Source organism: Armigeres subalbatus, chromosome 2 (assembly GCF_024139115.2).
Source record: "Armigeres subalbatus isolate Guangzhou_Male chromosome 2, GZ_Asu_2, whole genome shotgun sequence".
Classification (NCBI taxonomy): Eukaryota; Metazoa; Arthropoda; class Insecta; order Diptera; family Culicidae; genus Armigeres; species Armigeres subalbatus.
In genome coordinates this window covers 92,990,435-93,014,581 of record NC_085140.1, presented here as the reverse complement: position 1 = coordinate 93,014,581, position 24,147 = coordinate 92,990,435, and the positions used below count along the sequence as shown (strand labels likewise).

Sequence of the window (24,147 nt, the reverse complement as noted above, 5' to 3'; positions counted from 1 at the left end):
ACACAGTTACAAAAATATTTGACAGCTGTACAGGAATAGGGCTACCATCCAATGTTGGATTCTTTCTGTCGGGTAGGCGTTAATTTCGTCTCCAATACGTACACTCAGGAAAATCGACACATACTTTATGGCAAAAATCCATGCACAGTCGCCTCTCCACATCTCGATATTGAAGGGACCTTGGAAGGGGCCATCGAGATAGGGAGAGATCGAGGAATGGGAGGAAAATTGGAATGGGTACTAGATCCAAAAAAGCTCGTTACTATTGTCGAATTCGTTTTTAAAAAGTTCCAACCTAGGTTGGAACCAGTTCCAACCTAAGTGCTGTCAAAGTGTTTTTTTATTCGCTCAGGTTGGAACTAGGTTCGCACTAGTTCCAACCCCAAAGCTGTCGGGTTCGCACTGTGTTGTTTCACGGTTTCGCACCGGGTTCACCAATACAACCGTACTTCAACTGTCAAAACCACGTGGGTGGGTGGGACTGGGTGGAATAAACAAGCAAAAGGGAGAAACGAAACTGTCTGTTTGTTAAAATAAAATGCGCGTTCAAATCTTTTTTTCTGGGAATTTTGTGATATTTGTTATTGTACTTTTAAATTAAATTAAACCGGTACTGTTGTCTAGATTCAGTTTTAAAAATAATTGTCAGGGAAGTTATGTATTCATAACCCAAGTAACCATGAAGCTATATATGCTTGTAAAAAACACAGCCCCAAAAGTTGACTTAAAGTGGAAAAGGGCAATTATAAGACCGAATTAATGGTTCATTGCTTTGGCATGTTGAAATAAAGCACCAGTAATGCATCGCTGCATTCGTACTGCTGATTTAGAGTATCGTTGTCTGACAGTTGATAAATAAATGCAACAACACATCATTAAAACAGATCTAATGCAATTAGCATTTAGCATGCCGATTTGTGATTGATATATGTGCAATATTGTAATGCTTGGTGTTACTTGGGAAGTTTATTCCGGTTTTCCTCACAGATGGTGTCCTAAATTAGGTCGGTGGATGGAATTATGGAGTTTTGGAATTCCCCTTGAAACCCGTTCACAAAATCCGCCAATAATTGTCAGAAAAATATGTTTGAGGAATACCGAATAGAATTATTTTATATGTAGAATTTCTTTTCAAATTCTTCCAAAAACTCTTTCGTGCGTTTCCGAATTTTCTTCGGGAATTCTGCCAGAAATTAATTCAGAAATTCTTTCAGTAATTCTTTCTTGAATTTTTGGCGTTATTTTTCAGGCATTCCTCCATATTTTTTCCAAGGGATCCTTTCGAGATGAATTCCTTTGGAAATTCTTCTAGGAATATCTTTGAATACTGTTCGAGGATTTTCTCTGGAAGTTAATCCAGGAATTAATTTGGAAATTCCTACAATATAATTCCTTCAGGAAATCCTTCTGGAATACAGGAACTTACTTGAAGTTTCCTTCAGGAATTGCTCCGCAAGTTTCGTACATTAATTCCCCCGGAAGTACCTTGAGCAATTCTTCCGGGAGATTCTTGAAAATTGAAAATGCACGGGGCCCAAAATCCGGCGGAAAATTTTCCCGAGGTGTGAGGCTACCTTTATCAGGAGAGGTAGCGAGGAAAATAAATTAGCGAATCCGGGAGAATTTTTATTTTACATGCTTCTGAGTGTTCTCCGAAAAAAAAACGTTTGCAGAAACAATGTACATATTCACATATGAGTTTTCACAACATTGTAAAGAAATAATAAATTTTTGTAGAATAGAAAATCTGTTTTAAATGAATCCTATACGGAATTCTTGGTATAAAAATGTGCACGGGTTTATTGAATATAATTAAATAGGGGAACTGTTCCGATCTCCAACTCACTGAACATATATTCATCTTATCGGGAAACAAAGAAATGCAGCACCAATTTCGTCACCTCTTTTTGTCAACATGCGTGCTTATGCTGAGAAAAATCACAAAAATAATAAACAATCCAAATTCCTTTCCACTGCTTTGTTTTTGATGGGATGAATATCGGAGCCATGAGATGAATTCCAGGAACATTTTCTCCTTTTTATATCCACCCAAAAGTAAATTCCACTATCCGCAAAAATCAGTTCACGCACTAAACATATTTATTTATCATGATCTGATTAGTCAAAGCCAACGCAGTGCCAGTGCACTGGATGTCCTGGATCATATGTTTCGAATCAAAACAAACACGATGCTACGCACACCAACATATCCAATGACAGATGGAACTGAAAATGTTTAACTAGTGGAATTAAATGGACAGTACTTAATTCGTCTTAGACGGTTTGAAAATGTTTTTTTATTCAGGGTTCGGGTTGGCACTGACCCAGGTTTAAAAACGAATTCGACATATGAAAAACGACAACAAAACAAATGTCATTTCTTGTTGTTGATATGTTTGTTATTGTCCAAAGATGGTCTAGTAGCCTAAAAATTTGAACATATCGACATAAGGAGAGTGAATCCAGAACAAAATATGATCAGAACACATCGACATAGAGGGATATCGAGATAGGGAGGTTATCGAGATGTAGAATGCCCAAATGTATATAGATTGAAGGGACCGAGGAAACCATCGATATAGGGAGAGATATCGAGATATAGAACATCGAGATGTAGAGAGTCGACTGTACTTTGAAATGTGCATATCATGCGTTTACACATACTTAATTGCATACAGATTAACACATGGATGCTATCCCGCATACTCAAAAACTGTGTGGAATATATTCCAAACTTGTAATTCAATTTGAGTCACATATTAACTTTTTATGTTAACTTTCGGATATGGCTGCACTTCAAATAGTTTTCAATATTGCACTAGAGACAACAGTGAGGATACCTTATAAGGTATAAGTATAACCTGGGACGGGACTTGCAAAGAGGAAAAAATGTAACTTCATCTGCAACCAGCAAGCGCTGTCACGAATTGTCAGATGCAACCAGCACCTTTTTGTGTAAAAGTATTGGTATCCCTCAAAAAGTATTCCGAATGATTTTGTTTTACGAGTACTTTTTCACTTTGAAAAGTTTTCTAGAAAAGCCGAACAGCTTAATATTGAACTGTTATGAATACGTGTTTTATTTCCGATAGGAAAATCTTTATAAAATAAGTTTACAAATCCATAAATCACAAACACTTTTATTGTGCTCAGGAGATTCTACCCGGGATTTAGGTGAAACACTCAAGGAAACAGTTGAGAATCGATGATCAACTGTGATGAAAAGAAGAACAAGTGTCAAAACACGGAAAAAGAAGCCGTCTTTGCAGGTCTCGTCTCAGAGTATAAGTATAAGAACCCTGGTTATAACGTTATAACGTTGTTTATGATGAGCCCTCAACGGTACCAATTTTTGGGTAGGCGTTTCTTGACACCTGTCACCTTGGGAGAGGGGCAATGTAAATAAATACTAAGGTATGCAAATCCATATATTGTGTGCGTGCCTTTCGTGTATGGCGAAAAAGCTTTCACTACTACATTCGAACGAGCTCCCATAAGAAGCCGTGCAAATATGTACGTCACCATTTGCTGTTTACATTTTCCATCATCCACTAATACACTTGTATTTGGTCTTCTTCCTCACCTTCTATCTATTCTCATTGGGAGAGGGGCCAGCCAAAAGATTGTCATCTTTTCGATCAAAAGCAGGAAAATTTTTCTTACACGTAGATTTTCATCCTTCTTGGATGTGTTTTTGTCGATTGCTGCCTGGTGAAATTCGCGAAAATACCGTGAAAACGCCCTAAATTCTAGTGCTGACTGTGTTTGGTTTTAGCTTCTCCGTCCTCAGAATGCGGTTCGCTTGAAAACATACGAATCCACTTGGGCACTTCGACGGCAGCGCAAAAAATGTTCAAGAAACTCAAGGAGAAAATCACCGAGGAGGTGAAGCAATCGCCCCAACGATTTGAGCAACTGTCCAAGGGTCTGCAGGTAAGGAGAGAACAACGGGATCTGCGAATCTGTGCAGAAAATGATCTATTTGGGTGAATTGTCATAACGGAATACGTTTTGCTTTTGCTGGATCAGTCGTAAAAATGCATCCGGGATATAAATTATTGTTCTTCGGTATTTATGTTTTAAAAAGGCCTACATTTGATTTAAAATATGGGCTCGGCTGCAACTTTCCCAATAATTGAAATATTAGATTTGTGTTCATCAGAAATTTTGGTATGACTTATCTTTTTGTCGGAAGTTTTTCATACCAAAAGCTTTCACATTTGTGGCTTACGGCATTATGATAAAACTCTACCGTTTGTGGAGTTTCGTAATGTTCCGGATGAGGTGAGCATATGTTCGTCAATTAGTTTGTTTGAGAACATCTTTAAATGTCGTCAATTTCGTCTTCACATTTAAAAGCGCCCGATGTGCCGTGTATAGATTTCTCTTGTTTTGCAATGTTTGTTTTTATTTTACGCAGTGATGGTTTATTTTGCAATGCCTTCTCATTGGCTTCAAGTAGGTACCTAGTCTGTTAAATATTTATGTATGTACATAGCTGTATTTAGTATTTTGGTTGCTTATGTTTGTAAACAAATTTATTACTTAAATGTTATTTAATTTGTTATTTTAATTTGTATGAACTTGCTGATTAAGGTGTCTAAGTCTTAACTAGTAGTTGAGAAAATTATTAACTAAAGAATCAGAAGGTCTCAATGCCTATGAGAAGTATTCAATGTGTGTTTATTTCTTTTCCAGGAAATTTTTGTTCATGAATATAGAAGCTTTGGCATACAAATTTAAATGATTGCATTCATAAATTATTTAAAAAATAAACACGATGAATAATTTTGAACAAAGACTTTAATCGTAGTCTTTTGTAAGATCTTCAATTTTTAATTTAGGAAATATTATATTATATAAATATTGTAACAATAAATATAATTCAGTTCGCTTATCTCAAATTTTCAGCTATCTCAGAAGTGTTTCAATTATCGTTGGATCTTCACTCACAATCTCGATGTTGTCGACGTAGACCACGTAATGCCATCATCGTCTTTTCAACTGCTTCCGGTACAGATACAGTTCAGATGCACATCGCTCGAACTGCTGCCGCATCAATTTTTCATGCAACTTATGATTCAATGCTCTTGCTGTCTGCTTTAAACCGTAGCTTTCTTGCTTCCTTGATAGTTTGGACAGAATTTCGTTATGTGGCCAAACTTACTGCACTTCCGGCACTGCGAGTATTTGCCCACCGTCCGTTTTTCTTTTCGTCTTGATGGCATCATCTATTTGTATTTGTATTTATTGAATAATACGTTAGCCTGTAGTACATAGCTTTTAGTCAGTTCTTTAGTTCTTCATGGTCATGATATAACCATTTGTTGGCACTTCTCTGGTAGTCCGACCATCAGGACAATTTAGACTAAATGTTAGGGGATAGGAAATTCAATATCATTTAGCACGTTGAGATCATTCTGTCCAATCCCTGTTAGACTTCCGCAGGATTCCAAATCGGTCAAGATCAGCTTGTAAATCAGTTGAACAGAATTCAACTACAATGAATTGGTAATGCTAATATCATCTTCCAAACTTGTTTTTTTTTATTTTTAAACTAAGGCCGGATTGGCCTGTGCAGTACACAAAAGGCTTCTCCATTCAGCTCGGTCCATGGCTGCACGTCGCCAACTACGCAGTCTGTGGAGGGTCTGCAAATCGTGCTCGCCTTCTTGTTCCCGTCGGAACGTTGTTGATAACCATTTAAACTGGAATACTGTCCGACATTCTGGCTACGTGCCCTGCCCACTGCAGTCTTCCTATTTTCGTGATGTGAACGATGGATGGATCTCTTAACAGCTGATGCAACTCGTGGTTCATTCGCCTCCGCACGTACCGTCCGTCAGCTGCACCCCACATAGATGGTACGCAGCACTTTTCTTACGAAAACTTCCAGTCCGCGTTGGTCCTTCATGAGCATCGTCCTGGTCTCGTGTCCGTAGAGAGCTACCGGTCAAATAAGCGTTTTGTAGATAGTCAATTTGGTACGGCGACGAACTCCAAGTTCAAAGTACGTACGATTTCCTGCCATGATGCGTCTCCGAATTTCTCTGCTGGTACCGTTATCGGAGGTCACCAGAATCTAAGCCTAACCAGTGAGCCCAGGTACATGAATTCTTCAACTACCTCGATTTTGTCGATACAAATTCGTGATGGGTGGCTGTCGATGACTATTGATGAATAGTCCAATCCGCTTCCCTTCTGAGTCTGATGTAGGCTTCTTCCATCTTCTCAAAGTTACGTGGCAGAATATCAATGTCTTCGGTGGAACCAAATAACTGGACGGAATTCGTGAAAGTAAAAATCGTACCATTCGTGTCGATACCTGACCTTCGTATTACCCCTTCCAAAGCGATGTTGAATAGCAGACACGAAAGACCATCACCTTGCCGTAATCCTCTGCGCGTTTCGAAGGGACTCAAAATTCCCCTGAAACTCGAACTACGCACATCACCCGATCCATTGAAAAGTTTATCCGGAAATCCGTTTTCGTGCATTAGCAGCTGTCCCAATCGATTGTATCATATGCGGCTATGAAGTCGATAAATAGATGATGTGTGGGCATGTTGTATTCGCGGCATTTCTGCAATACCACCGTTGTCTGCCACATCGCTATCCAAGTGCTTTTCTTAGTGCTCCCGCCACTTTTGGATCATCTCATGTTCGTTCGTAAGAGGGTTCCAGTTAATGTTCTTACACATATCGGGCTGTGGCTCGTGGCCCGTTACGTGAATGGTTTAACTTCTCATAGAACTTTTGTGCGCTATTAGCGCGGTACAGTTGCCCCGTCTCTTCACGGTCTCAATCTACCTGCTCCAGCTGGCACTTTTTCCTTCGGAGGTCTTTCGTCCTTCGTTGCTTAGTTGATTAAAGCACGTACTGAGGGTCGTGGGTTCGAGTCCCATCGAAGGGAAAGTGGTTACCTCCAATACATGTTTCAAATCAATATCTTCCACATAATGTACATATTCACATATGAGTTTCCACAACATTGTAAATTAATGTCAAAGTCGGGTGGTTTAGTCCCCGGAATACAGGCAATTAACTTTGATTGAACTGAGTTTTATCTGTTCTGTGCCAGTTTGTATCGTTCGCCCTCATGCGATGTTGCAGCAATCGCATATTTGGTGGGAAGGCCAGTTAATAGTGGTTCAGCTCGAATAAAAATTGTTATAAATGTTCTGTGTCATTTTTAATGTCTGAATATTTAATAAATACCTGTCTCCTCTTTTTGTAGTGGATATTTATTTTGTGTTTAGTAGCTTTTGGTTTATGTCTCCAGATTTATTAATTTTGTTTGTTTCGTTCACTCCAACTTTAGTTTATTTATTTATTCATTCATTTATTAAGTTTTATGTGTATTTATTTGAATATTCTAATTTTATATTCATTCATATTTTTATTTATTTATTTTGTTGCATTTAGATATTCATTTACTTACTTATTCATGCATAGTTTATTATTTATTTTTGTTTTGATATTTATTTACATTGATAAGTGGAAACAAGTGTTAGGGACTATTTAAATGTCAAGGCTTAGCATGCAGCCAAAATAAAAAAAAATCTTACCAGCACCAAGTCTCGAACATGCGATCTTTGGATTTGCAGGCGGATACTCTACACGGATAAAAATAAAAAAGCTAAATAGCTTAAATTATAATCTAAATCCATATTCAGTCTATCCACTCATTGCAATGCTTAATTGAACAATAAGCTTCGAATGAATAACTCGAGTTTAATCTTTTGGAATGATTATTCCATTTTTATCTAACGAAGATTAAACGTTATTTATTCAACTTAACGATCATTATTTACAAAACGAAATGGAAACAGCATTTAGTTGAAATGAAAACATGTTGATGTTTCAATATTAAAAAAAAAGAGGTTTTATTCTTTAAATAATCTTCAGTTTGAAATTTAAATATACGTCACTCGCACTAGATGTAATCTTATAAACATAACAGCAGCATTTCGACGGTTACCGAGTGGAGCGGGATATTCATCATCACATTAGACGCCACCGAGAATTTCACTATAGCTGCCGAATTATCTGTCACAGTTTCCCCAGGAACAGAGCTTCACGACTAGGGCATTTATTTCGAAGAGTTGATCGCTGATGAGCATAATTCGGACATTTTCGAGGGTCCAAAAAGTAGAGTTTTACTTCCGAACGGTATGGTTCGTCGTTATTGTAGCTACTGGTGGCGTAGCGACGCCTGAATCGGGACCTTGGGATAAAAATACAAAGCGTAAACTGAAAAACTCATTTATTTCAGGTGAAATAAATAACTTACCTTTGCCAGCTCATGGCGCAGCTTATAATATCAGAGAGAACAGGAAAAACTGAGTATTCGTGCGTGTTGAATAATGTAGGCAACTTATAAATTGGAAAACTTTATAAGAATGGAAACCTCAAGTCGCAAGATTAAAAAGGGTACTTGTTATGCAAACGGGAGAATTAAATTCAAAATAAGCATTACAAATGCTTAATTCAAAAGCGCAGAAAAGATTAAAAGTAGGAAAAGGTTGAAAAGGGATAAATAATAAGCTAACTAGCTTTCTCATTTTTCTCCGTGTACCACTGCACCATACTGCACATCTTGAACTGATTCGGATTTTTGTCCAACATAAACTACACAATTTATATTTTTACAACTGCTTGAAACGTCAACAAGCCGTTTGGACTGAAGTGGTTTCGACTGTATTACGATTCACATAGGCATTCATTCGCACTCATATACCTAGGATATTGCAAGGAGTATAAGTCATTACGAGTTTTTATTTACACAATTACGATTGATTTTCACTACGATAAAACTTATCGTATACCATGCATTCAATACAACATCCTTTGACAATAATCTGACAAAGTTTGATATACAATGCGATTCAGATTTTTGATGGACGCAAATGCGACTTTATTTGCTGTTTGTTATACGATATGTGGTTTACTGGGCAGTGTCGGAGTGAATATTGAAAGTAGTATGTAACATCAGCCAGCTCAATATGTGAGCGTAGATATAAGTTTTGTACCTGTATTATCGTCGTCCGCTCATCATGAAATCATCGTATGTGTTGTCGTCTTATATGGCTGTGGATTGACATTGCTGAATTTTGTTGAGTCACCTATGCCGTGGGAAAAAAAACAATAAATACCTTTCCCCGAATAGGGTGATGCCTATTTTGTCGAATATAGTCCGGAGGAGTGAAGACTATTGAGACGCGGTGTAGTTCGTTAATAATACTAACCGTAGTAGTTCCGCGTAAGTTAGTTTCGAGAACTTAACAGCTAAAATTGGTGACCGGGAGCCCGCTACATTTGCATTTGGTTTCTTGAAAATGAAAATGCAACTGCTTTTGCTTTCATATGACGATCACGAAAACTAGCATTACTGGTACGGTCAATTTTGAAAATCACCCCAAACGGCTAGGATTTTGCACCAAATGTTAAAAGTTAGTCCTAGTCGCGCTTTTTTCGTTTTGGCCATACAACGTACCCCTAATATCAAGTGGCATTTAAACGGCAGTGATAAAATGATAAAAAGGACAGTAATTGAACTAACAATACAAGTGGTATTCCGTAAAGACTGTTATTGTTCGTATCTAAAAGGTGCCAGCTCGCTTGATACGACCACCAGTAGTGCGCACAAAATTTGTACCACTCATCGGACTCGGAACTGTGGCTAAATAACAACTAAACCGACGGTATAGTGATTTCCTTGTCCAGTGTGAGAATGTAAGAGAATAAAACAAGAACGGAAGAAGAAATTTGAAGCAGATATTCCACAAGGATTGAAGCAACCCGTTCCAGTATGCCAACCAGCAAGCATGCCAACGGTTCCTGCTTCGGTCGTCATCGTGAGCTCAAACAAATAGACATTGAATAAAACCAATTTGTTTTATATTGTCCGCTTTGCCACCTAATATTAAGGGAAAAATATCCGGAAGAATCGAAGAGGAAAACGACTCTGACGATAAATCGTGTTGAAGACCAGTGCTCCTATGGTGCTACCATCACAGGGGTTTTCAACCGGTTTCCACAAAGTTACAGATTAGTATCAATTCTTCTACTTCACTAACTACTCACATTCCCCGTCATACCAATCGTTTTTTTATCTGGAGGCACCGTGCCTAGCGCAGCAGTTGCTGTGCTTCCAATGGCCAATGGCTGTAGATAGTCTACCGTCTTTTAGCCGGTCAATGTTTAGCCGCGGCGAACGAACGACGAACGCCGTCGAGAGTTTTGAGCGCACGCATACTGCAACTACCGTTGATCGGATTCAACATTTGCGTTGTGGTAGGTGCGGACGTTCGTGATGTCGGAGAAGAATATAGCGACGATTAGAACGTGGTCAATTTGGTTTTCCATTTTTTGGTAAGGGAATTTCCAAAAGAAGCTCTTTGCATTTGAAAATCATTTGACAGAAAGCCATTTGGCCGAATAACACGTCAAACCTAAAGTCATCTTACCGAAATTCATATGACCGAAATAATCGTTTAGGCTAAACGGTTATTAGATCGAAAACGGTTTAGCCGAAAATTTCATTGGGCTAAAGTGACATACAGCCGATCTGGTAATTTGGCCGAATGGTCATCAGGCCGGAAATGCTGTTTGGCTGAAATGTTCGTTTGACAGAAAGGGTCATTTGGCCGAATGAGTCATACGGCTGAAATACCATTTGCTGAATGGGTAAAAAATGTCCACTTGTTTGGGCAAATGACATTTTTGGCCAAATAGTATTTTTGGTCAAATGACCTACTTTTTCGGATCAATTCGGCCTTATGTTCATTCGCCAAAATGGCCTTTCCTATCTAACTGAAAGTTATTAGGGGGAAAGCCATTTATTCAAATGCCACTTAGCCGAAAGTCATCCAGCCAAATGCTGTGTGGCCAAATTGAACGTTTGTCTGGAACAATTATTAAGTCGAAAATGTTTTGACCGAAAATGTCATTTGGCCGAAAGTGGCATATAGCCAAAAGGACCATTCCACCGAACTGCTAATTTAGCCGTAAAAGTTATTTCCTCTAACAGGTCATCTAGCTGAAAATATCGTTGGACCGAATAGATCGTTTGGCCGAAAATGGTTTGCCAAATGTCCTATTCATGTAAACTACGTTTTTGACGAAATGACCAATTCAGCCAAACGCTCATTTCGGTCAAACGGCATTTTCTGCCGATATTCCAGAAAAAGCCGAACGACATTTTCGTCCGTATGTATCTTTCGATCAAATGACGTTTTCGGCAAAATAACTTTAGACTAGATAGGCTAAGGCCAAATGGTATGTTTTGTTAAATGACATATTAGGTCCAACAACTTTAAGCCTTGTGGTATTTTGCCAAATGGCTTTCGGTCAAACAACAATATAATCCTCTGTTCGATAATTCTAATCCAACTAGGATTGGATTGGATTTCAACAGAACATCCTTCAGAGTTTCCACTTGAAATTTTTCTTAGTTTTATTGAGAGCTTTTCAACGGTAAATTGTATGGAATTTTCAAGCAAATCATTAGTATTTTCATGTCAATTCTTTCTTATATTAATGTGATGTTGTGGGGATATCAATCGAGAGATTCTTCGAAATTTCTACGGACAATTCTGCGGTCTTTTCCAAATTTGAATCGGCGTTAAAAATAATAGATCAGTGGAGTGACTGATTTGAAACGGCGGCGAGCCGATGCAAAAATTGTCGTACATTTGTATATTTGACATATGGAATAGGATTAGTGAGCCGAGGAGGACCGGAAATACTTCAAAGCCAGCCAAGGGCTGAAATTCTCTTTAATAAAGACTATAATAATAATAATATAGGTGGGAGCTAAGGCGAAATACTCTGGGTGTCCACGAAAAACTTTCGAACAGGTGGGAGCTGAAGGCCCAATTCCTAAGTAACCACTGTAAAGAATTAACTAACTTTAAAGAACTCGTAGTGGTTAATCGACGGATCGACGACGGCAACGGATCATGTGGACAAGGGAGATGAAGCAGCACGTGATCCGTTGCTACTACGTTTGCATCGGGATGGAGATGGATGTGTCCGGCAGCCCGGCGATGCTGATGCTGAAGATGTTCAATGGGAGGTTCCCTCGTTTTGCCCCCCTGCTTGACCAGAACAAGTTATACACACACCAAACATAATATGCTTACTCCTGAAGACGTAGAGTACATCAAGCGGGAAGTGCAGAGGAAACTAGGAAATGAGGAGGAAGCATGATTGAGCGATACGTCGAGAAAGAGTTCTGTTGGGTTGGATGCATCAATTGCAAGTAACCGTTGCGATTCGATTGCACCCGCCGCTCCAGAATCAACAGTGGTATTTCAACGACAGCAATTGAAAGACGAACTAGCCAATCATATGGGCACAGCAGTTATACAATTTGGTGGGACAGACCATGTGTCCCAACATCGAATACCCCAAATGTAGTATTCCTACCGGTTGACAAGTACAGTAACCATTCTTAGTCAGGATATTTTGCCACAATAATTGAAGATCTTGAGAAGCTGCAGCTGCAGAAGCTTTATCGTGTATTCGACTGCAATGGCTGCTCTAAGGTTGTTGTGATGGCGAATGCGCCCGCAAGGTGAGAGTGATGGACGCGCACGCCTCAAAGTACATAAATCTGCGTGGATGCGACGTCAAAACCCGCATAACCACACTGCGGTCTAAGACTAGTCGATTAACACAGTACAAACGATCAACAAGGCTAGTTCGGAATGTTGCTGAAATTGTAAAACCCACATAATTCCGTGATCTAACAGAGGCGAACATAAATGAGATCCTCGACACCCATATACAGGCCTGAGGCCTCTTACTAAATGATTGCGACGATATGAAGAATGTTCGAAGAGGAAGGAACAAAACCGAATGTTCAACATCAACGAAGGAGAGTGTTACCACATCCGGCACAACTACATGCGAAATGACGAAGCCGGCTTTGGCGGAGGCCTTTCGGACATTGGAGAAACAGGAGGAGATTCGAAACATAGTTGAAGGCCAAACGTACAAGTTCCTAGGCTTCCTGCAACTGAAAGGAATTCGGCACACGATGATCAAGGAAAAGGAAAGGAAAAGTTTTTGCTTTATGTCAACGGTATTTCGAAAAGTTTCTTGTCGACCGGCAACAAAATGAAGTCGATAAACACGTTTACCGTGCCCTTGTTAGGACTAGGAGGCGTTATACGCCAGTACGCCATCCAAAATCGTCCATTGTGAGAGTCACCCTGCCACGTACAGTAGCAGGAAGAGGCGTCACCGATATACAAACACTATGTGTTACCCAGATCCAGCAGTAGTGGAGACACTTCGTGTATAGCCAGAACCGCCACGAAATCTATCGCACTGTATGTGAAACTGACCACGAATTCAGTGCCCTGTCGACGAGATGATCGAATCGTGTAAGCAGTAGTGGGAAGCACCCCCATCAGCTGGAGCTGGAATATACCGACAAAGTAGTGTCGAAAACGTGGCTGGTGCGGGGTGAACTCTTCTCAGAAACAGAAGGATTCATGATAACCATCTAGAACCGGGTAATTGCGATGAAGAACTATCGGCACTATTGCACGAGAACGTAGAGGACCACTGCAGAAAGTGCAATTCAGTAGCAGAGACGATCGAGCATATCGTGTCCGGGTGTTCAGCCTCAACTGATTCAGCCTATCTCGGTCGCCAAACGAAGTTGCCAAGGTTGTGAAACAATAGTTTGCTTTGAAGCACAACTTGGTAGACCAGTTTGTCGCCTACTACAAATATGTCCCTGTTCTGGAAAATAGATAAACGGTAGTTTACACTGATGGCTTCAAGCATGTTGGCAAAAAAGGGTCCGCCTTCCGCTCCCATGGCCTAGTCCAAAAGTTTAATCTACCGAAAGAATGCAGCGTTTTTTCGGCAGATGCATATGCCATCAAGAAAACGGTAACATGGCGAAACTAACGGATTCGGTAAGCTGCTAGCTGGCGTTAGAATCGGATCTAAATAATAGAACAAAGAGTACAAAAACAAACCTGAAGATGCGCTGTGAATGGTGAAACAGGCGATACGAGTCCGGTGGGACCGCCAGTGGTATGAGTCTAGGGTCGCTAAGCTGAAGGACACGAAACATGACAAGAACAGCGTGCCTTAACATGGTTGAGGATTGCTCACACGCGGCCTACCCAAGCTTTCCTACTGAAAAAGGATCCTCCTCCTGTGATTGCTGTGGAACCGTAAACGAACCTTATTCTGCATTGCCGAAAATATGAGAAAGAACGACGCAGGGTGTCGACTACCTGGAAAAACCTGGAAAGTCAGGGAAAGTCAGGGAATTTCAATTTGGACCTGGAATGTCAGGGAAAGTCAGGGAATTTCGATTGAGGTCAGGGAAAAAATCACAAAATCCAATATTGAAAATTTATAGTGATTTTTTTTATTTCGAGCAATATGCTAAACACTTATGACAATGAAACGCTGAACCATTTTAATCCATTGAAATATGATCAATAAAAGTACCGAAACTTCGGATCAGAATTAATATAGCGTTTTGGCTGGTAATCAGACTGCATAGCCGATAAACAAAACAATACTCCGAGGCAGTTACAGTCGACAACCATCTTTACTATCAAGCTTTGAAGCTTTTTTTGTGTGACCGTTGACAGTCTCTAGATTAAGAGTTTACTCCGGGCCCATTCCATGTACCCCATGGTAATCGAGTTTGTTTCTATTAATATCTAAGCAATAACACAGGTTCCAAATCAATGTTGTTCAAATGATCACTGTTGAGGCCTGATCAGGGCCGGATTTAGCCGGAAGGGGGCCCCGGGGCCGACAGCTTGTGGGGGCCCCAAAATGTATAAAAAAGGTTGGTTTTGGTACATTAGATTTGTGGGGCCCGTGGCAACGGCCCCCCGACCCCCCTAAATCAGGCCCTGGGCCTGATACAAATAGATTTTTTAAGTCCTCTTCAATATTTAAGATTATTTAGTTTGAGTGTCAGAGTCGGTTTGAATTTTTGTTTGCAGTTTCCTCATCTAGCGTTCAAATACTTAATCATCCATCGCGAGAGTCTTAATAAAAATAAATATATATTGAATAAATATTGAAATGAAAACAATCAAAAAACTCCTCGGATTTGTTAAAGAATGCTTTGAAAATCCTCAAAATTATCCGAATTTTATTTTGCTGCCCCCTCAAAATATTATTTTTTAGCAGAAAAATCCGAGGGGGGGGGAGGCAAAATAGTTTTTGAATATTTGTATCGGCCTTAATGTGCTTATGATATTGGAAGAAATGTGATCTATCTTGATAAATTTAAATTGCTGATTAGTAACCAACAATATATCACATTACCTCTTGATGAAAATGCAGCGCCATAGTTCAGAACCGATCCACAAATAATCATCAATAATGTTCAACATACAACCAAAAACTAGATATTCAAAGGCTTGTTGTAAAAAAACACCTTTGACAACACTCCACAGCATCGGCATCATCCCCAAACAAGATTCTGTAGGGATTGTTTTAAAAACATTTCGTAAACTTTCATTTGATGACGGGCTTTTAAAGTCATTGGTCGATCCTCACGTCTTTAGGTACTAGTCATGTAGAGAGAATGACAGTGGATTAAAGCTTCATATAAATGCTGTCCAATGAGCAGCTCGAAGTAGCTCGGAGTTGTTCCCATCCCTCTCATGCCCATTTGTTGACAAAAAAGAACGAGCAGGACGGGAACAACTTCGAGCTACTTCGAGCTGCTCATTGGACAGCACTATAATCAGCTATATCATGTATACGTAGGTGGCGATGGTCTCAATAAAACGTTTGTTTCGATACTCCATAACCATACTTGGACGCAAGAAAAGGATAATGTTGTTGTCAATGGAAATGTTTCAGTTTTACATTCGCTGCTTTTGATGTTTATAAAACAATTTTATCAGGAACTATTCTGGTTGATCTTTGAGAATTTTGTCCAGAAATTACTCCAGTTAAAATGCTTCGGGATATCTTGTGAAAATAATTATTCCCTTCAGAAAATTTTCTAAATTACTTCAGAATTTTCACTGAAACATAAAAAAAAAATCCCAGTGGATTTCCAAGAGCTCGCTCAATAGTTTAATCCTGGAGCTCCTTGATGGATGTTATGTTTAATATTTTTTTTCAAAGCTCCGCTCCAAAAACTTGCTAGATTATATGGTGTTTACTCAAATTTGAATTGAAATGTCTTCGTGGAAGGATTCATACAAAAATATGCCAAGGAATCTTCAAACATGTTTCCACGAGTTCTTCAAAAAACTCCATTAGATGTTCCTTATAAAGTTTCATTGCTTGTTGTACTTGTCTGACATCTAGTTGATAGTAGTTAAACTTTTTATAAATAAAACAATCCTGGAATTCCAAGACAATCGATTAGCTTTTGGCAAACAACTAAAATTCGATAAAATAAATTGAGTAGGCGTAGCTCCCCTTAGCATATGAGACTAGTTAAAACACTTCTTCACAAACATGAGCTTTTTTTATATTTTTCCATGGCAAAGGCCACAATCGACAAATATTAAACGACTTGAGTGTATTCAGACCAACATATTGCGGATCTTTTCAAAATTTTCCATTTTGCGGATTCCGTAAAGTTCTTCCGCAGCTGTCAAAGTTCTACCGCAAGCCTGAAAATCTTCAATACACTGAAACAAAAATCTGATATTTGGCGTTGTCATCATAGAATGCCATGCCAAACAGTAGAGAAAAGTATGAAGTGACAGCTGCGGTAGTTTAAAAATTGAACCGTAAAGAGGAAAGTTTTCTCTGGAACAGCAATATTTAAAGTATTGCATGGTTAGAATGTTTTTCTAGGCTGTAAGTGCTGCATGGATTTATGTGATCTTGTAGGGATTGTATTCTTGATTATCTGGAAGATTGCAGTGTCCGTGACTATTTTTAGAAGTCCATTAACTCCACAGAGAGTGAATAAGAATTCTCACTTCGTAAGTATTCTTGAGACCCAATGGAGGTTTCTCGATGTCCACAAAAATACCTAACCCGTAAGTTTTTTTTAACGGAATTAGAAGTATTTCTAGAAGCTCCCACGATAGTTCAAAAAGTTGTTCTGAAGTCGTGTCAAAAGAGTCGTGTCAGTAGTCTTGGAGGTCTATTGCGACTCCAGAAAGTCCGTGGAAATTTCCAATGGTGGATGAATGCACCAGAAAGTTTATAACATTGGAGTAAATTTTGGAAAGATGTTAATTATGAAAACCTTTTAGGAGTTCTGCGCATTTACTTGATTCTTTGTGAACGACCAGAATTTCCTACGAAATTCTACATATCCTTAATGTTCTGCATCTAGAAGTTATAAGGCTTCCAGTAACTCAGGAACTCATATGTATAGAAATCAAACATGCAGAGATTTTCATGTGCTTCTAGAAATAGAAAAAAAAACTTTTTCATACCTGGATTTTTTTGAGAAATGGTCTGGAAAGTCAGGGAAAGTCAGGGAATTTAATTCTCAAATTTGAGTCGACACCCTGGACAGGAGAACGAAATCAGCACTATCAGTCTGCGAGATGCCTTGAGTAATGATGGAGGAAGCACAAAGAAACTGGTGATGTTTTTAACACTAAACACTATTATACGATCAAATCTGAAAAGGTCTTAAGACGGCGATAATATATAAGCAAAATTATCTCATCGAATAATCTACACAGGCCCTTTCCCCAATGCCAAATGTTGCCGGTAGATTTGGATACATTCGTGTAGTGATTTCGGCAATAGCTGGTAGTGTGGGGAAAAACTTGCTACAGATGATCAACCAACGCGATGATCATCAACAACGCTGTTTATTGCAGGCTTCGGCGCGGGTTGTCGTTATGGAGGCGTACAATCTTTTTAACTGATTCACCAATACGAAGGTCATTTACCTGGCCATTTATTTTGTGCGCACAGAAGAAGGGACTGGACTGACAGTTTATTCGTTAGGACAAGAGAAGGAGAAGAGGAGCTGATGCTATGGAAGATGATGAATATTAGATGGTTTTCTCTCTTTTAAAGAAAAAAGAGGAAAATGTTTGAAATTCGAATCAAGTACCAATTATTTGTAAAGCAAAATTTTAGACAGTATGTGACACGAATGCATCCCTGTAAAGTGTCTTTAATAAACAAACAACAATTTGTACATTCTCGAAACACGTGTTATGTACACGCATTGGATAGTCAAGCTAATTATTAATAAAACATTATCATTTTACTTTTCTAGGCTGCTGTGAGCTCAGCTTCTTCAACAACATCGGAAGTTTCCGGAAGTGAGAATTTCTTCAGCATTACTGAAGATGGTAAGTGCAGGGCAGTAATCGGCATTTCTGCTCACTCATCTGGTCCATCTTTTTTAGACACACCGCAAAACTCGCCATTGCGTAAATCTCAAACACTAAGCAGCACCAGTACTCCAGTTGGGCAAAACCAGATCAACAACAATACAGCAAGCAACAACAGCAGCAGCACGTCGACAGGATCTACTACTGCCAACGCTAGTAGTGGCAACACTAGTTTCAGCAGTGGCTCATTTTTTGCCAACCTTACCGGGGGCAATGCCGCAAACAGCTCCAGTAGTAACAACAATGGAGTATCGCCAACCGTTAATCGAACTCGCCGGTTATCCAACTCGTCCATGCAAAGCGACGTGTCCTTCCGATTGCCAGCCTATGACTCACCTGCTGTAAGTTAGAAAATGTCACTCATCGCATGAAAGTGATTTAAACACTGTTCCTTTTTTCAGGTCTACCACCTAGAAACTGACATTGACGTGTCAGCAAGCGAAACCGAATCGGTTTCCGGTGCGACTGCTACCAACGGTCAACTAGATCTGGTCAGCAAAGAGAAACTCTTCCAAGCATATAAAAAAGCACTGGATCGATACCAAAAGTATCGCGAGCGATACACTGAGTTGGCTCGTCGCTACCGGGATCTAGAGAAGGATAACAGCAAGGCACGGTCGGTGCTAGTCGAGACCCAGGACAAAGCACTACGAAGAATCAGTGAGCTTCGGGAGCAGTGCTCGTTGGAACAACAAGCAAAGTCTCATCTCGACTCAGCACTACGAATGGAAATCGACGAGCTACAGTGTGTGGTAAAGACTCTAAAAACTAAGCTCGAAGCCGTTGGTGATGGTGCGGTTGGGACAGAGAAAGCTGATAATGATTTAATATCGTTGTCCATTGACGAAGGAGCTTTGGATGAAAAGTTGAAATCTTTAGAAGCTAGATTAAATGAAGAGATCAAATTAAAGGAAGCGTTGGGTCAGGAAGTAACATTACTGAAAATGCGAGAGGAAGAGCATGCGATTTCGGTAGCGGAAAACAAGATGGCAATACATTCCGAACTGGAGAGTAAGGAAGGTGAGGTGAGAAAACTGAAGGAACAACTCCAGAGTATCGAAAAGAATATGAAGCAAGTATTGGTGGACAAAGATGCGCTAGGAAGGGAAGTGGCAGACTTGAAGAACAAACTGGTAACAGCTGAGAAGAAGGCCAAGGATTTTGAAAGCACGGTTACTACTAGCAATGAGCAGAAGAGCAAATTGGAGTCGAAATTTGTAGAGTTTGAGAGGAAAATTCTGGAACTAGAAAAGGATAAAAATCAACTTAAAACAGTTACCATTAACTTGGAACAGGATAAGATTGAGCTTACTCGCAAATTAGCAGATTCTAATGCAAAAATCGATAAAGCCCTATCTGAGAAGGAAGGATTATCAGCGAAGATCCAGCAATTAGAAGAAATTACCAAAACGTTAAGTTCTTCTGATGAGATTGAAAGTCTTAAAGAACGTATCAATGAGTTCTCCATCGAAAAGGATCAATTGCAGAAAGAAGTAGAAGCTGGTAAAAATCGAAATACAGAACATGAACTTAATTTGCAAAAGCTTCAACAAGTTATATCTGACAAAGAAAACACGGTTCAAGAGCTGCAAAGCCAAATCAAACATCACGAAGCCGCTCATAACGATGAAGTAACTAAATTGGAAGCTATACAAAATGACCTGCAGGATAAAAGCAAAAAACTTGTCGAACAAGAAGATGAAATCGTTAGACTGAAGAAAACCATCTCGCTCGATAGCGAGCGCCTAATTGAGGTCACGAAAGCTTTGGACGCTGCGAAGGAAGTTCACGAAAAGGATCGTGCCAGCAATGAAGCTAGTTTGAAAGAGGTATTCGATCAAAATAATCATCTGACTTCGGAACTGAAGCAGTTTAAGGAGAAGTTAGAGAAAGTCAATTCAAAGTTCAAGAAAATTACGGAAGAGAAAGGAAGCCTTAAATCGCAAAACGACAAACTTCAATCGGACATCAAGAACTGTAAACAGGAAATTAACGGTTTGTTACAACAGAAAGCGTCCCTTGCGGAAGAAGTTAGGAATATGAAAATAATTAGCGAAAATTCCGAATCCGAAGCATTGGAAACGCTGCAAGAATCGATGAGAGTAGGTCTAGCTCAAGCTGAAGAACGTTTGCTGGAAACAACGCGTGATTTGAATCAAGTGATCGAGCTCAAGTCGGAAGAAAATAGGAAACTGAGTGAGGAGCGGGACGAGATAGTAGAAAGGTTGGATGTTGTACAAAAGGAAAAAGAAGATTTGACGACAGAGGCAGCAACTCTTAAAGCCAAAGTAGAACTGTTACGAAACGAGAAAAAGGATTTGGAAAAGACTCTTGAGCGAGAGATTCGTGAAAAGACGGAGCTCAAGACGCAAGTCACAAACATTCTGCAGGAAATAGGTCGTCTAGAGGAGCAGCTCAAGGATGTTAAAAATTCCCATTCTGCCATTTTGAACGAAAAGCAAACACTTGAAGAGAAGATCGAGCGATTGCAGCGCCAGCATTCGGAATCAAAGAGTAAAGCAGACAAAGAAAATACGCATAAATGGCAGACAAAGGTGAAAGAAAGCGAAGTAAAACTTCAGCAAGTTGAATGTGAAAATTCTCAATTGGCGGATAAGAATTGTCTTTTGGAAGAAAATAATAGAAGAACTTCCGAGGAGATCAAGAAGCTTCAGAACGCTTTGCAGGAAGCCGAGGCAGCAGTAAAACATGAGAAGAAAAAGTCGAAAGAGGCGCTTGCGAATGTCGAAGATTTGAAGAAAAGATGCCAGGAATTGGAAGAGAAGGTCAAAACGGCAACCGAACAGCTCAATCAATGCACAGGGGATCATGCCAAGCTGTTCAACGAGAAGGAATTACTAGACCATCAATATCGATCACTCCAAGATCAGCTTGAGGCTAAGGAGAAAGAAAAACTTTGTGTATTAGATAGCAATAATTGTCTGACTGAGCAGTTGGCTGAACTCAAGACGTCTACAAGCTTACTCGAGGAAGAGAAACGGAAGTTATCGGAAGAATGCGATGTACTGAAGGCAGATATTGATAAGATTCGGGCAGAAAACGAGTATTTAAAAGGAAAACAAAATGAGTTGAAGTTAAAACTTGAACAAGAAAAACAGACTATTATGGAACAAAATGAAGCGCTACATAAAGAAATTGACTCGATGAAAAACAGTAACCAAAATCGGCTGTCGGAACTGGAAGGCCTTATCAAGAAGGCAAACGAAGAGAAACAGTCCTTTAGTAAGAATGCAACCGATCTGGAGAAAAAGCTAGAGTCATACGAGGAAATCAAAATTGAAAATGAATATCTTAACACACTCATCAAACAGTTGGAAGGTGAACTACACACATTAAAAGAAGAAAAATCCAAGTTCCTGTCCACGATGGGGGTCAAAGAAACTGAAATCACTAGCCTTAAAGCCAAAATAAGTCAAATAGAGACTGTTGTAGAGGAAAAGGATCAAGAGATTAAAAAACTGATCAACGAATTTGTTGGCAAAGAGCACGAGTTGAAAGCCAAAATCTTAACGCTGAAACATGGAAAATCGGAAGCCGAGAAAAAAGTGGCTGAGCTGTCAACAGCTGTCGAAGCCGAGAAGGCGAAAATAATCGAACTCACGACCCAGAGTGCTGACGAGAAAAAGAGTTTGGATGCTAAACTAGTTGATGCGTCGAGAATCCAGGCCGAGCTAACCAACAAACTTGAACAAACCAAGACTGAACTTGAAAGCGTCAGATGCAAGGAGCAGACGATACAAAGCGACCTTGAGCAGGAGAACAAAACTATGCGGGTACAATTGCAAGAAGTCGAGGAGGAAATCAGTCGCCTAAAGAAGGAAGTACAAAGTACGAACGAGTTGAAGCTGGAGAATGAGAACTTTGCACGGGACTTGGATGAATTGAAAAATGAGTTGAATGTTGCCATGGCGGAAAAGCTGGAACTGGTGGAGCAGCATTCCAAGTTGAAGGATAAATTTGACACATTCAGTGCCGAAACAGAGCAAAACGTTCAACGGTTCCATACGGAAATCGAACAGTTGCGTCAAAACCCGAGCAGTGCCGCTGAGGATCAGCAGGAGGAACGGAGTAAAGCATTAGAAGAGATGCGTAGCCGGAAGGAAGAGCTCGAGAACAAGCTGAAGAAGATCATGCACGAAGTGCAGGACGTGTCCAACAGGAATCTGTTCCTGGAGCAAAAATGTGAAAACTACCTAATTCTGGAGCAGTCCAACGAACGGTTAAAGCTGCAGAACGAGAAGCTGTCGCGGCAATTGGATGAGACATTGGTAAGTTTGTTTGCTTTGGAAATATTAATCAAGTTATTGGTAAAAATTAACACAAATATGGTTTTCTAGTTGTTTGGTTCTATACTATTGCCCAGAAAATCGTTCCCCAGACAACTATACTCCAGAATTCTTTTCCCCTGAAAACTAATCCCCAGAATTTGCCATTCTCCATAAGGTCAATATATAGATGCAAATGATTTAATTTTCTTGTTTTCTTATGAAACATCATCGCTAGACCATGGGGTATACAATTGTACACAAGGAAGCCCAAATGCCATAATGGTGTGTCCTAATGAGTTGGATGTGCAAGTGCCATTTAGCGTAATTGTTAGAAACTTGACTCAGATACGATGAGCTTTTTGTCATAATGACCCTAACATGAAGACTGCACGGCGCACGCCCTGGTAAAGGAAACAAATTGGGACCCTCACATTTGCCCGGAATAAGGCAAGTAAGTCCTACCTACCTATGATGGTCGTACACTCCGTGTTGCCAACAAAGGTCTCCGCAAACGAGTGCAGTCTGCTAAACAGAATTCGGGAGAATATCTTGTAGGCGGTATCAGGGAGACAGTTAGCACAATCAAGTCAGTGCCCTTTCTTGTAGATAGGACAGCTCAAAGGCATTTGAACCGTTTGTTTGAGAAACTGCATATGTAACATTTTTGGCCAAAATGAGATTTTTATATATTCTGAATCCTCTTCCAAAAATACGTATTCTGGCAAAAATACGAAAAAAATAATTTTGTTCAGAAGTGTAGGAAATTGTTTTCGTTTGTCTGAGAAACTACATAAGTCCACGCACTTTGAAGAGCAATTATCACTCTGAAAAATCTTCACGTCATATTTACCTGAAAACAAATGTGGTTCTCATCCACCATACTTTTCACGTAAGAGTGACCTGAATGACAAGTAACCTGAACAAATTTTAGTTCCCTTGAGTTACGTGATTTATCCGGTGACTCTGACTGGATCTTCCAGTACTAATGACGTGAAGCTTGAAAGTAGTTACGTGTTTGATCAGGTGAACCTGACGTGATTTGGTCGTACTGGTTACGTGAAATTTTAGTGAAAGCTACAAGACAGCAGGTAACCACTACATGTTTTGAAATGTATTGAAATATAGTGATTTTGGAATGAATGCAAACATGAACAGGGACTTCCTATAAAAGGGAATCTTTTTCACGTTGTTGATGCATTGATACATTGAAATGCCGTCATTTGGTCATTGCGCTTTGGAGTTATTGCAGAAATACTGTTGAAGAAAAAACAAAGTTATCGGCGGATGTTGAATGGAATTTATCAGATTTGTTGAGAAATGATGTCAATGAGAATCGCTGAGAATTATAAAACCAGTTTTTTGCTCGAAAATTGCTAATATTGCCGCTGTTAATTAACCAAAAAGTAGTGGAAACTAGACTACAAATTTTATACTAACGCGACCGGAAAACTGTAGCTCTAGACTTCCAAGCAGCTTCCTTTACTTTCACATCATTTTTCAACGATTCTAATAAATTTTATCCAACC

General features: G+C 39.6%; 1 protein-coding gene across 1 annotated transcript in view; it reads left to right on the top strand.

Annotated features, from left to right (window-relative positions):
* The first annotated feature begins 3,623 nt into the window (after window positions 1-3,623).
* The window catches only part of LOC134209996 (golgin subfamily A member 4-like), a 40,435-nt gene continuing 19,911 nt past the window's right edge, over window positions 3,624-24,147 (top strand). Inside the window, exons 1-4 of the mRNA XM_062686015.1 lie at window positions 3,624-3,933; window positions 18,215-18,290; window positions 18,348-18,673; window positions 18,734-22,621. Of these exons, the coding sequence (XP_062541999.1) occupies window positions 3,850-3,933; window positions 18,215-18,290; window positions 18,348-18,673; window positions 18,734-22,621 (4,374 nt within the window). The 5' untranslated portion in view covers window positions 3,624-3,849. The remainder of the gene's footprint in view (window positions 3,934-18,214; window positions 18,291-18,347; window positions 18,674-18,733; window positions 22,622-24,147) is intronic.